Here is a 15,137-nt window from a genome sequence, read left to right on the forward strand (position 1 = left end):
AATTAGGACGTGCTGCTTGCAACTGCAATTGCAGCATATGACAGTCTGCCATGAGCTTTTGAAAAAGCTAGGCACCCTTACAAAAATAAACTATGGAATTTGTAGCAAAACCATACAAGAAATTTATCATTGTCACAATTCAGTCGTCATTAGTGTTGGGAATCAAAAATGGATACCGATTATAGAATTGGGTCCTTCTGTCATGACTGGGTAGGAGTGACAGGTCGCAAACGCAAAGTTCAAAATAAATAACATTTAATAATAAAAACACGAGGGCTGACATGGTGAATACAGGAACACAGGAACATCAATACAGGTAACAGACAGGGTGGCAATGACAATAATCCGGCACAGGCTGACAGAACAAAGGCATATAAATACAAAGACAATTAAACATATGACAGGTGTTGTGTGTTGGCGTAATGAGTCAATGAGAGTCGAGGTGAAACGGATAAGTGCAACACACAAAACATGTCACGGACTAGCCGTGACACCTTCAGGTCAGGAATCGGACAAAAAGTTGCTAGCTACATTAAAACTTTTTTATTTTTTTACAATGACATTATTATAGATATTATCACTGGCAATAACATCGACCCCTGGTGGTTAAAGGTGTATTGTGTAACTTGTAGAAGGATCTATTAACAGAAATGCAATATAATCTACATAACAATATTATTAGTGGTGTATAAAGGCATTTATATACAACAACTGTATTGATTTTATTATCTTAGAATGAGCGTTTCCGCATAAATACATTGTGGGTCTCCTTACATGAAAGTCACTTTTTTGCACCGCTGTGTTTCTCAGTAGCCCTAAACAAACAATCTGCTCTACAGTGTGTTTTGTCACTACTGTATTTTGTCTTAGGCGACAAGAAGTTACTGTAGCTTCTCCATGCGTTTTGGTGAACGCTGGACTGAGCCGTTTGTTGCAATTCACATTCTCTCTGCTAGATGTCGCTAAAATCTAGACACTGCACCTTTAATATAGTCTTGCCTTGATTTTTGGTGTAAACGACCCCCAAGAACTCCTGAATGTACCCCTATCAAAAATCTTGCTTCCAGCACCCCTAAGAAAAGCTATTATAAAAGAATAATTTAATAAAAACAATTTTTTATCATGTAAAATAATAACAATACACCCATGATAAGAGTGTTGTGTATAAATGATGTTTGTGTTGTGTAATATTTCAGATTAAGTGGTTGTGGTCTAACAGAAGAAAGTTGTTCAGCTTTAGCTTCAGTTTTAAGATCAAAGTCCGGTCTAAAAGAGCTCGACATGAGCAACAATAATCTACAGGATTCAGGAGTCAAGAAACTTCACAACGGATTACAAAATACAAACTGTCAACTACACAAACTCAGGTAACAACATTACATCAAGAAATTACTCTGTGTGGGATTATTAACTCTTTCGCCCCCAGTGTTTTTTTTTTTTAAAGTTGCCAGCCACCGCCCGCATTTTTCATGATTTATGATTTTCACAAAAGTTTAATGCCTTCCAGAAAATGTTCTTCTTTAAATTTATAAACATACAATATATCAAATGAAAGAACAGACCCTCTGCTTTCAAAAAAAATAAAAGGTTCATCTTACCTTCATTATTTAACACCTCTCAAATATGGGTAGGTTTAACACCTCTCAAATATGGGTAGGTTTGCTCAAAACACAAAATTTTGAGCAAAAAGCTAAGATAATTTCATGTTTGTGAAGGAATTTTGGCAGGGAAGCGTTTTCTCTTAATTGATGAGATAAATCACCAATGGCAGCAAAAGAGTTAAATTTTTTTTTAAATATAGGAAACCTTCTCTTTTCTTAACAAATAAATCAATGTAAAAAAACCCTGATATTTTGATTCTAAAAATGAATTGTGTTATTTTTCACATACTGTTTTTTCCCCAAATATATCAGCTAAATAATGGATGTGATCAGGGCTTGACATTGACTTTTTTAGTGCCTAGTGTTTTTCCAAAGTTACTAGTCAGTCAGCATTTTCTCTGGTCACAATTTTGTTGTGGGGAAAATATATTTTATATGATTAATGTTGACTTTGGTATGCTACATTTACTTGGTTTAGAGTCATTTTACATTATTTAGCTAGATTGAAAACCCTTTCCAAATTCAGACTGTGTCCCATGCCTCATGGGAGTTGCAGTTTTGTAGTGTTGCATTGTATATTATTTAACATGAATTTTAAGAAACTACAAAAAAATATATTCAACCTGCCAAAGTGGCTAGTAGGAGTGGCTGTCTTACCCACCACAGCTGAAATCTACCCGCATTTGGTGGGTGTTAATGTCAAGCCCTGGATGTTATTATTAATTTAAACTTGTCTTCTCTAGACTATCAGATTGCAGTATTGGAGAAGAAGGTTATGTTTCTTTATGTTCAGCTGTGAGATCAAACCCATCACATCTGATAGAGCTGGATCTCAGTGGAAATGATCCTGGAGAATCAGGAGTCAAACTCATCTATGATTTAATACAAGATCAAAAATGTGCACTGAAGAAAGTCAGGTGAGTCGTGTGTTGTTGCCCAAACATTTATTTGAATTAATAGGAGACTATGTGATTTTGAGAAAACTTTACCTAACATGTCAGCAGAGGTGTAAAGTACTCAAGTAAATGTACTTCGTTACTGTACTTAAGTATTTTTTGGGCTACTTTGTACTTGTACTGAGTATCAAAAATATAAGCAACTTTTACTCTCTACTCAATTACATTTTTGATTGGGTATTTGTACTCTTTACTCCACTACATTTGAAATGACACTTAACGTTACTCGCTACATTGTTTATTCGTCAAATAAAAACGAGACGAAAGTGTCAGAGGGTGATGATGGATAGAGTCTGTGGTCGCGAGGTTAGACGCACACACACAACTGAGGGACCTCATGTGGCGCCACGCAGGGCAATCGTATGAAATCAAAGTACTGCGAGAGCGAATCAAATGCATATGGAGAAGTCTGGTCTCGCGGTACTTTGATGTCAAACGCTGAATGGCTTGCGTTGAGCCACCGTAGCGGGACATCTGCGTGCTGCGTATATGTCATAAACTGTAGAGAAAAGTTAGCGTCTTATCTGAGAGAAGAGATAAAGCGCAAACATATGGATGCATATCACATTTGCTTCTGTCAAGGGACCCTTTGTTAAACATGTGATGCTGCAATCAAAACAAAAGTGATGCGCGATTGCAGGAGGGTCATCCCGCAACTCAAAGGCAAGCACACATGTTTTATATACTCTGATGCTACTTTATCAGCTAACCTGAGCTGGTTGATATAACTTACTATATAAGCCAAAATAAACCAGCGATGTCCTGTACTGATTGCCTAAGATTGATAATAAGTGTACAATTTCACTGTCCTCAAGTATGCTGTAATGTATTTACTGTAAAGAGGAATGCATGACTGAAGAAATGTAGTGCACTTAATGTGAGATAGTGGTGTTACGTCTACTACATGTGTTTTCAATTAATCTTTCAAATGAACAACTTCACGTTTTTAATATGCACATTTCTGTTACTGTATATTAACTGTAACAACCTACTGGACTCTAATACTGGAATTTTTGATATATTTAGATTATAACTTTTTTAGGATTGGCCTATAAGAATATTTGGTAACACTTTACAATAAGGTTTATTAGTTAACATTAGCTAATGTATTAACTAACTTGAACAAACCATGAGCAATACATTTGTTACAGTATTTATTCATCTTTGTTAATGTTACTTAATAAAAAATTAAGCTTTAATTGTTTGTTCATGTTAGTTCAGAGTGCATTAACTAATGTTAACAAGATTTTAATAAAGTATTAGTAATTGTTGAAATTAACATTAACAAAGATTAATAAATGCTGTATAAGTGCAGTTCATTATTAGTTCATGTTAACTCATGTAGCTAACTAATGTTAACTAATGAACCTTATTGTAAAGTGTTACCATATTTATATAACAACAGTTAGGCTATATATTTGTCAGCATGGCACATTCAAGTCCACAATGACACTAGACTAAAATTATATGGGTTTAAATTAAATTTAATGTAGACTAAAATCTCATGGCATTTAGTTGAATAAAATTAGACTAAAACTAAATGAATTCAGATGACAAAAATAACTCAAACTAAATTAAATTTTAGTCAAAAGACTATGACTATGTTTAATCTGTGTTTGTTCTGCCAGGTCAAAATTTTGAGGTGTTAGATTTCTTTTCTATATTAGGAAGTAAAACCTCATAAATAAACTTTCTTGGTTTTCACTGACCTACAATGTCTCTTTGTGTTGAGGACTAGTGCATCTTTGAGCCAACATTCAGTACGAGTAAAAATACTTAAGTACTTTTAAATTGGGTTACTTTAATACTTTTACTCAAGTTGTATTTAAATTGGTGACTTGTAACTTGTAGTGGAGTAATTTTTACAGTAAGGAATCTGTACTTTTACTCAAGTATGGCTTTCAGGTACTCTTTACACCTCTGCATGTCAGTGTTTTGTATCTGAAGTATCCCTGTCAGTGGCGGTCGATAACTTATTTTTCGAGAGTGCACGATGCAAGCTTGTCGCAACATGTATTTAGTTCGTTGTATGTGGCTCGTCATGTCAAAATATGTGTTCTGCGCTTCATGTAAACTTATGTGCATCACGTGTCATGTCAAAATACGTGTCTGCTGCAGAGGCTTTGAAGGGGTTTATGATAGAAGTGACGCTCACGTTGGCCAGATACTCGCTTAGTCTCATGTGTAATCAGAGTTTAGTGTTAAGTTAGTGTCTTGTAAGTATTTTTTTAATGTGAGCGTCTCTTTTATCATAAACAAAACGCGCGTGCAGCAGGCACGTATTTGACAAGAGGCATAATGCACGCGCTTTACATGACGCAACTAACACATACTTTGACATGACAAGCAACACGCTCTGAACACATTTTGAATTTGCGCCCCTTGGAACATAAGTCACCGGCTGCCACTGCTCCCTGTAGATTCTTACCACAAACATCATACACATGTAAATGGTTATTTAAAGCTGTTCATAAACCATTCTTACTTCTAAGGCATCAAAAAATTACACATTGTGACATGCCTTTTGTGTCACTAAAAAGTCACTAAAGATACCCCTAGGCATCACTGTGTAGACAAGTAATGTCAAACTCAAGGCCTGTGGGTCAAATCCAGCACACCCTTTTATTTTATTTAGCCCGTGAGAACTTACAAATATTTTATTAATATACAGTTTCATTTTTGAGGGGTTTTCCTGCTTTTGGTTATCGCAAAAACACATTTTTGTCTAGCAATACACTCTTGGACTATTAAGTTTGAATGTACTTAAAACATTCCGTTCAATACTCATAAAAATTTACTTGTTTTTCCCCCACATTATATGTAGTTCTAAACGTAGGTTTGGGAGGAGCCTAAACATTCAGGCCTGTCAATCATCATTATAGATGTATATATGGCAGGCTTCAGGCCTCTACGTCCAGCTGCAATTTTTTCTGGCATTTGGCCCCGGCCGTTCCCAGAATCAAGTCTCCACACGACGAGCTCTAGCTCTCCCCATCAACCTGGGAAAAATTTTAAATACCACTGCAGCATCAGTAAATTTAGTCCCCGCTCTCACTACCGCAGTAGTGATCTAAGTGGCTGTGTATACGACTTTTTATGCAGTTCGGATGTTCTTTTACACGTCAATGCCGCGTTTGGGTTAGGAAAATGCGCATCTGTTAAGTCTAGGCATGTTCGATTGACCAAAACAACAATGGCGGCCTACAGGACTGTGCTGCCCTCGATTCTGTGTTTATAAATCTTTTTTCTACCAAAGTTACAAATATCGGAGCTTTAAAATACAGGGTCAATTGTAGTGAAACTTACCTCATTGTCAACTTCATCAAACTGCTAATTTGTTCTCCGTATCGATTGTTTATTCAAAGCTCTGTAGAAGAATAGGCTTGTGCTCTCCCGCGTAGTTCTCCTATTCAAGCAACACGGCCATCCACTGGCCCGGCATACATAATAGTACCGTCCCCACAAATAGACAAGTATACTAGCACTTTGTTTCACACTGCGAGCCTCCACTGATTGCGCCAACGTCTCAACAAACGGATGAGGCGTTTATAGTTGACCCGCACGCTGTTGCACTATTGTTTGAACCGACAGGGGGCCGGAATCTCTTAAATATGTCTTTATTAAACATTATCATTTCATTAATGTTGTTACTAAACAAGCAATACAGACATCTTAAGGTTTGTATTTGATTCGTCATCCAGTGGTACATTCAATACAAATATAAGAGAATAATTCTGAATAATATGTCAAATAATTTGTGTTTTAAATGGCAGAGTTTGTATACTTTACTTTAAGAATGTCAGATGAATAGTATGAAAGTATTTTGTTATCAGTAGAGATGAGTTTTAAAGTAATGTCCATATGGCAATAATACACGGCTATAAGATAAATGTGAGTAGTGTATTTAGTTTACATTTGTAAAATATATAGACATAAGTTTCTATAAATGCACTGACTAGGTGACCTCCACAAAGTTTTGTTTTGGTCCACAGAAGTCCAGGAACGGCTCTGGTTGAATTGAAGTTCACAAAGTGAATTTAAGCTTTAAAATAAGAAATGTTTCTTATCAGCACTGTGTGTTTAATTATTTCTATAGTTTTAATTGCATTCAGTTTAGTTGAAATAAAATTTGACTATCTGTTTTCTTCAGGTTTTTGAAAAGCTCTTTTGCAGCTGAAGGCCTCGAGTATCTGAGTGAAAATCTTGGTATAAATCCTTTACTCCAGAGAGATCTGAATCTGAATAACCATAACCTAGACAAGACAACACTGATGCAGATCTGTGATTTACTGAAGGATAAACACTGTAGCCTCAGCAAACTCATGTAAGTATTACAATGCTTATGTTATATATTTTTTTATTTCATCTAGCATTGTGTGATATCTGATTCTGATGTAAGGAGGGAGAGCAATATATGACTGTATAGTCTTACATTCTGGGTTACCACAGGGATGTGTTTTATCCCCTTTGCTCTTCTCTGTTTATACCAATGAGCTCCAGTGCAACAGGGATGATCTTGCTCTGATTAAATATGCAGATGATCTGGTTTTAATTTCTTGCCAAACAGACCGGAACTGTTCCACTTATTTTGAGTATATTGAAAGTCTTGTACAATGGTTTGACAACAGTCATCTACGGTTGAACATTGGAAAGACAAAGGAATTATGTTGTGGGAATCAAAATAAGAAATGCACAACTGCTCTCCCATATGAACAAGTTACCATAAAAGGTGTAAAGATAGAGCAAGTCCAAAATTTTAAATATTTAGGCACAATCATCGATGACAAACTCTCGTTCAGGATAATGTGGACTATGTACATAAGAAAACTAGACAACGTTTAAGTCTACTTAGAAAGTTGCGAAACTTCGACATTGAAAGGAACATTTTAATTACTGTATATAGATCAATGATTGAAAGCATTTTAACTTACAACATCGTCTCATGGTATGGAAATTTAACAATGAAACACAAGAATAAATTAACACGAGTAATTAATGAAGCAAATAAGATTATCGGCCATAAACAAGACTCATCCCCTGCACTACTGCTTTGAGGTCCTCCCTTCCGGGCGTAGGCTACGCGCACCATATGCCAAGAAGAACATTTTTAAAAGATCATTTATTCCATTGGCAGTGACTGTTTTAAACCAAACTTTTAACTAGGGCCATTTTGTGAATGTTGTATTAATTTAATTGGATCATGTATTGTGTGATTTCTAATGTGTTTTTATTATTGTGGTATGTAATGTTATTATGGAATGTTTGTCGAAGCCAGTGTCAAAGATGAATTTCTGTCCAGTAAATCTGAACAGACAATAAAGTCAAATCAAATCAAATCAAAGCAATACATAAGGGGGTGAGGTGTGGTTGAGGATCATTCAGCCTTCTGGCTCCCCTCAGGAACCTGACCATCAGGTCCTGCTGTCCAAGAGTTTTTTCCTTAAAGGTCACATTGTAGCATTAGGCTTATGAGAGGAAAAAGAACAAATATTCCGACTTGGCAGCTGAAGCATCCCAGAACGACTGGAAGTTCAGCATCTTCCCAGTAGAGGTGGGATGCAGGGGATTTGTTGCAACATCTACCACCAGTTTGATGAGAAAAATGGGAGGAAAGTGGCTCTTACCAACAGGCCATGAAGTCCATATCAAGTGCTGCTGAAAAAGCAGTAACCGGCTTTGGATCAAGCGTAAGGACCCAGGTAGAGACAGATGGTATGCAGACAGACTTAAGCCTGACTCAGGGAGAAGGACACCCTTAGGGGCCAGTTACACCAAAAGCGCTTTAAACGCTTGCAAACACAAGGCGCGACGCACTGCCTTTTTTTTAAAAAAGAGCAGTGTGACGCGGCTTTTCATATTGCTAAGCAACCACCGAGTCAGCTGTCTTGTCAATCAAATATTGAAGCGTGAGCGCTCTTTTGCTGTTAACTGTCAGATTAGCAGAAACTTTAAAAAGAGGACGCTTGCTCTGACTTTGTTTGAGGGTGAGAGGTGCACAAACACGCAGGAGAGAGTGAGCGAGTGGAGTCCGGTTCTTCAAAGCAACTGTAAACTTCCCTCACCACAACGTAAGGCCCGCCTCTCCCCTCATTCGATTGGACAATGGAAAGACACGAATGACGTCGGGCGCTTCTCCGCTTTCAGCGCTCCTTCAAAAACGCATGCGCGGCAGGCGGCAAAAAACCGCAAGGCGCTCGCCACGCATAAACAGCGCGCAAACGCGCCCTCCCCATAGAACATCATTCAAAAAAGGCGCCTGCAACTGCCATAAACGCTTTTGGTGTGACTGGCCCCTTACTATGCAAAGCCGCTCATTAGGTATATAGAGGGTATTGCATGGAGCAGGGTGTATCTGGGATGCTGGGTACACCGTTGAGTCTTACGGAGACTTGTGGGCTTCAATCAATGAAATGTTGATGAAGCCGGGTGCCCACCTGATGAACCCAATGACATACCTTACCCCATTTTTTCTCACCACTCCAAACCGACTGCTACTATCAAGAGATTTCTACTAAAGGGATCAAAACATGTAGTTCTATTAGCTATACTGTGCATGCTGATGGCTGCCAAATACGCCTTATAAGTGACAGTAGAAAGATGGTAATCCAGTCTCTCCTGTAGAAAGGACAGCATAGTCCCGATAGCACAACATTGTGGGTCTTCCCCATAGGAGGAACACCAGAACACATAAAAGCAAAACTTCAGGACATAGTAAAGGGAGCTCAAGCCTGAGTGATAATGTTCACCTGAGCTGGAGAAAGGCGTGCAAGGTCCTCTGTGTCCCTTCTGGGGGTATGTCTGGGCAATCAGCTGGGTGGAGATGTTGTCAAAAGCATTATTCTGCAGTAAGGCTCATTGGCAGAAAGGCAAACTTGTGCAGATCCCATAGCCAGCTGAGTGCCAGCTGCCCATCTGAGCTGAGGGGAATTGGGCAGGGAGTACTAAAGCGGGCATTGGAAAGTTACTGTTGTTATTTTTCTTATCTACTAAATATTTTTTCCAGACTATCAGACTGCAGTATTGGAGAAGAAGGTTATGTTGCTTTATGTTCAGCTGTGAGATCAAACCCTTCACATCTGACAGAGCTGGATCTCAGTGGAAATGATCCTGGAGAATCAGGAGTTAAATTCATCTATCAATTAAAACAAGATCAAAACTGTGCACTGAAGAAAGTCAGGTGATCACAGCTTTTAAATATTGAAACATCAGTAAAGTCTGATACTGCATATGAAACTACAGTATGTAGATGAGATATATGAACCAGAACTGGAATTTTAAATGTCGTGATGAATGAATTTTCTGAATTCAAAGAACAGAGAAACTTCACTGAAACAACATAATTCTCAGTACAAACATAACTCATGACATTAGTTTTGACTCTGACATGTTCCACGTTTTTTTAGTTAATAGACACATTTCTCTTTAACAGATTTAATTTAAACTACATTTTTAAATGTATCTTCAACAAAACAGAGATCGATCTCCTATCAGACTCTTTTAAACACAGAACTTATGAAACTGAAATTATTTACTTTTACAGAAAATATTTTACTCTTATTAACACATTTACTGCAGTGACAATTGAACAATTTAACTTCATACCCCACTGGACCAGATAGAGTATAAGACAATAACAATATGATGTTGAGATGTAAAGTGATGTTGTTGTGTTTGTAGATTATTGAAGAGTCCAGCTGCAGAAGAAGCTTGTGATTATCTGAATGAAGTTCTTGATGTTGATCCATTACTGGTAAAAGAACTGAATCTGAGTGATAATAAACTGGGAGATCTGGATGGAGAGAAACTTTCAGCTCTATTGATGGACTCTCATAGTAAAGTGAAGAAAATCATGTGAGTTGACTCTTCATACAGTACAGTATAGTACAGACTGTCAGATGATGATGATGATGATGTTGTTTCTTCTGTTTAGACTGAATGATTGTGAGCTGACAGAGAAACAATGTTCAGCTGTAGCTGCTCTTCTCTCCTGTGTGAAAGAGATTGAGATGAACAACAGTCGTCTGATGGATTCAGGAGTCAAACAGATCTGTAATAAACTCAAGAATCCTCAATGTCAACTACAGAGACTCAAGTGAGGAAACATCTATCACTCTCTCTCTCTCACTCTCACTCTAAATATATATGCTTCATTTGTTCTATTTTTATCACCACTCAAATATGTGTAGGTTTCTTCAAAATACCCAATTTGGTAACACTTTATAATAACTGCACACTATGAAGCATTAGTAAAGCATTATTTAAGCATTACTAAATAGTCAATTATTTCTTAATTAAACATTAATAGACATTAGTAAGTAGTTTACAAATGCTTTAGTCTTGATTTATAAGCACACATATAATATGTTTAAAAATTGTGTTTTTTATATTTTATTAATGATCAATTCATCATTTCTAAAATAAGCATTAAATTTTTTACAAAAAAGTTATTAAGATGTTGTCAGTTGTTCATAAGATAATTTAGGAAGTGTAATTAAATGATTAATAAACTATTTAAACATTCATTTATGTAATTCATGATTAATTCAGGTAGTTATAAAACATTTAGTAGTGGTCAGTTAACTTTTTTTGTGAGCTCATCTAAAGTGAGGACTATTTATGCTGTGAAAAGCTTTTGTAAAGAAGATTTAAAGTCTCAGTTTTCTTTTAAAAAGGAAACAAACACAACAAAGAGTAATACAGAACATAAAACATATTTATTTCAAGATGAAAAAATTAAACTGTACAACTGTACACTTCATATCAAATCAAAAAGAAACCTCTGCAATATGTTTTTTAATTAATATGTTTTGTAAAAATAAAATTTTAAGTTTTAGAATGTTTAATGTAATACATTTTCTTTGGGGGGGGGGGGACGCGAAGAGATGACTGTACCACTGACCATAGACACTCTTAAAACATTTATTTATGCTTACCAGTTCAGATAATTGTTATTTCAAAGTAAATCCTGACAGGATGATAATAAAAGCAATGACATTTTTAAAATAATAAAAAGTGTTATTTCTCTTCTCTAGACTGTCAGACTGTAGTATTGGAGAAGAAGGTTATGTTGCTTTATATTCAGCTGTGAGATTAAACCCATCACATCTGATAGAGCTGGATCTCAGTGGAAATGATCCTGGAGAATCAGGAGTTAAACTCATCCAAGATTTAATACAAGATCCCAAATGTGCACTGAAGAAAGTCAGGTGAGTATTCTCAATATTTGTTTTAGTTTAATTGTTTTAAATCGGTTTGTTTTTCCTTACTATTTAATCTACAAAAAAGCTTTTTGAAAAGCATTCAAATGAAGCAATATATTTTTTGCAATATAATGTTGTGACAGTAAATAACAGATAATATCCGCTAATATAAACTTCTGTCTCAAGATTTTTACAGACTTCTGCTGCAGCTGAAGGCTTCAAGTATCTGAGTGAAACTCTTAGTATAAATCCTTTACTTCAGAGAGATCTGAATCTGAATGATCATAAACTACAAGATTCAATGCTGCTACAGATCTGTGATCTCATGAAGGATAAACACTGTAGACTCAACACACTCATGTGAGGATTTCATCTTTATTTAAAGTCTCTTAACAAACACAACATCATTTAATATTATGGGTTTGAATGAAGAGGAAATGATGAATTGAAGTGTATTATTGTTGTGATGTTTTTGTATTGAAATGAGTTTATGAATAAAGTAAATAATACACACCCATGATAAGAGTGTTGTGTATAAATTATGATTGTGTTGTGTAATATTTCAGATTAAGTGGTTGTGGTCTAACAGAAGAAAGTTGTTCAGCTTTAGCTTCAGTTTTAATATCAAAGTCCGGTCTAAAAGAGCTCGACATGAGCAACAATAATCTACAGGATTCAGGAGTCAAGAAACTTCTCAATGGATTAGAAAATACAAACTGTCAACTACACAAACTCAGGTAACAACATTACATCAAGATATGACTCTGTGTGGGATTATTTAAGATTTTAAGATTTTAAAAGATGGAGAATTAAATCAATGTAAATGAATGCAGTTAAATAAAGAAAGAAGATTTTCAGTTCGTTTTCAGTAGTTACGAATTTTATTATTTTTCACGCCCTAGAATTAAAAGAGAAATGCACGCAAGATAATAACTGATGATAATTATTTTGTGTTTTCTAGACTCTCAGACTGTAGTATTGGAGAAGAAGGTTATGTTGCTTTATGTTCAGCTATAAGATCAAACCCATCACACCTGATAGAGCTGGATCTCAGTGGAAATGATCCTGGAGAATCAGGAGTTAAACTCATCTATGATTTAATACAAGATCAAAACTGTGCACTCAACACTGCCAAGTGAGTATTCTCAATAATATGTAGTTTAATTGTTTTAAATCAGTTTGTTTTCCTTACTATTTAATATCAAAAACTTAAAAAATCCTTTAAATAAAGCCTTTAAATGTGTCATTTTAAGGTTTCTAATGTTCAGATCTTTTATACTTTTTTAAATCTTAATTTTTGCAATATAATGTTGTGACAGTCAATAATTATTATTAAACAGATAATATCATATATTATAAACTTCTGTTTCTAGATTATTACAGAGTGGTTCAGCAGAAGAAGCTCGTCAGTATCTGAATACAGTTGTTGGTAAAGAGATTTTACTCCAGAGAGAACTGAATCTGAATGATCATAAACTAAACAACACAAGACTGAAACAGATCTGTGATCTACTGAAGGATACACACTGTAGACTCTACAAACTCATGTGAGGATTTTAAATGATTTTAAATGAACACACTGTCATACACATTCAGAGCCTATGTTAAACTGTAGCTTTTTTAAGTTGTCTGAAAAGTGAGTTTAGTTTTGGTTAAATCAACTCAAGTCAAGCTCTGTGGCTGGTTGCATAAACATAGCCTTAAGATTAAGATTGCATCTTAAGAATGAGTCTGACTAACTAGCAATAAGTTAGAGCTAATCAGTCTCATTATTTGGATTTAAATGAGACCAATCTACCTTTCTATGTAACATACTTAAAACAGTTATGATCAGTCTGGAAGAACAATAAACATGACTAATTTTTAAGACTAGTTTTAGGAGTTTATGCAACCGGCCACTGGTGTTATGGTACAGAAATCATGGTTCTGTATGTAACTCTGTATTGGGGTCACAGTTCAGTACAAAAGAAATAGCAACAAATCGCAAATGTTGTTTCTTTTAATATATTTTGACCAGACAGAAAATTGCAGTTTGTTTCATTGTAAACCAGTGCTTCTTGGGGCTTATGATGATCTTTAAAATGCAATAATTATTAAAAGATAAATAATCCTATTCAAATGGGTATTTTTTCAATACTACTGCATCAGTATTGAATAAAAAGTCTGATTTGATGCTTTAACTTGTACTTTGTTTTACAGACTTTAATGTAAAATATAAATAAAATTATACATGAAAATCAGATTATCTGTTACTGTAATTTGTGTCAGTCAGTTGTGTAAAAGATTTATAACTTAACACGAGCAGTTGATCCGTCTTTAATACTCAGTAACTTATTTAGTGTTTCATTCAGTTATGAACTTCAGCTTTATGCTTTTAACTTTACACAGTAAATAGTTTTTTCCCTCCATATTTTCTTTCTTTCTCTTTCTCAATATAGGTTAGGACAGTGTGGTTTAAAAGATGAAGTTGTTCCTACTCTGATCTCAGCTCTAAGTTCAAATCCTTCACATCTGAGACAGCTGGACCTGAGTGGAAATAAACTATCAGACACTGATTTTCAGCCTCTCTGTTTTCTACTGGCAAATCAACAATTCAAGCTGGAAACACTTGGGTTAGTAACATACATGATGTAGATCAAAGTATACGGACATCCTCAGGGCCGCCTTAACCTAATGTGAGGCCCCGGGGCTAAGAGGTTTTGTAGGCCCCCCTTCCCCTCAATTTATAGTCTCTTTTTTTTTAAAGTGTAATATCTAGGTAATCTACATCACAAAATGCATTAGTTTCTTTTGAGACATACAACAGTGAGTTTTTCCTCTTTGAGCCAGAAAACACCATAATATTGTCATTAACATATCACTGAGTCCACTTGAGCATAAACACAAGACACTTTATTTAACAACCACACACAGCAACTTGTGGTGATAATAAAACCAAAATGTGTGAAAGTATATATGTTTATAAGCTTTATGTTTATATACCCTGCTGAAAAAAACAGCATACCAGCAAAACCATATGTTGTGTTTTGGTGCTGGTTTGCAAGTGAACACCAGCTAAACCAGCATCAAACCAGCATAATTCCCATGCTGGTCCATGCTGGTTTGATGCTGGATTTTTCAGCAGGGTAGTTTTTGGAATATACAAATTTGCAGAAAATTGCCACTCACTAACTAAATGCTCACCACAGTTTTAAAAATATAACAGTTAAAGTTAAAGTTACAGTTAAAGTTAGTTTTAAAGTGAAAATGCATTAATGATAACAAAAGATAAGTCGTTATAGACAGAATCTTGTTTTTTAATCAGTTATTTATTTTGTAGGCTACTGAAGATATAGTATGCATTGTATTTAGTATTTATGCATACATAAGCATGTAAAACG

General features: G+C 35.5%; 1 protein-coding gene across 31 annotated transcripts in view; it reads left to right on the top strand.

The window, feature by feature from the left end:
* The window catches only part of LOC129453021 (uncharacterized), a 234,820-nt gene that overhangs the window by 196,599 nt on the left and 23,084 nt on the right, over window positions 1-15,137 (top strand). For 22 of the 31 annotated variants that reach the window (XM_073865305.1, XM_073865317.1, XM_073865333.1 and 19 more), the window contains 8 exons: window positions 10,235-10,408; window positions 10,488-10,649; window positions 11,590-11,763; window positions 11,944-12,117; window positions 12,324-12,494; window positions 12,719-12,892; window positions 13,131-13,304; window positions 14,196-14,369. In XM_073865305.1, the coding sequence (XP_073721406.1) occupies window positions 10,235-10,408; window positions 10,488-10,649; window positions 11,590-11,763; window positions 11,944-12,117; window positions 12,324-12,494; window positions 12,719-12,892; window positions 13,131-13,304; window positions 14,196-14,369 (1,377 nt within the window). Of the gene's footprint in view, window positions 1-1,196; window positions 1,368-2,344; window positions 2,519-6,707; window positions 6,882-9,560; window positions 9,735-10,234; window positions 10,409-10,487; window positions 10,650-11,589; window positions 11,764-11,943; window positions 12,118-12,323; window positions 12,495-12,718; window positions 12,893-13,130; window positions 13,305-14,195; window positions 14,370-15,137 lie in introns of all 31 variants that reach the window. The other 9 variants (XM_073865319.1, XM_073865307.1, XM_073865318.1 and 6 more) reach the window with 7 other exon arrangements.

This window comes from Misgurnus anguillicaudatus, unplaced genomic scaffold (genome assembly GCF_027580225.2).
Source record: "Misgurnus anguillicaudatus unplaced genomic scaffold, ASM2758022v2 HiC_scaffold_31, whole genome shotgun sequence".
Taxonomy (NCBI): domain Eukaryota; kingdom Metazoa; phylum Chordata; class Actinopteri; order Cypriniformes; family Cobitidae; genus Misgurnus; species Misgurnus anguillicaudatus.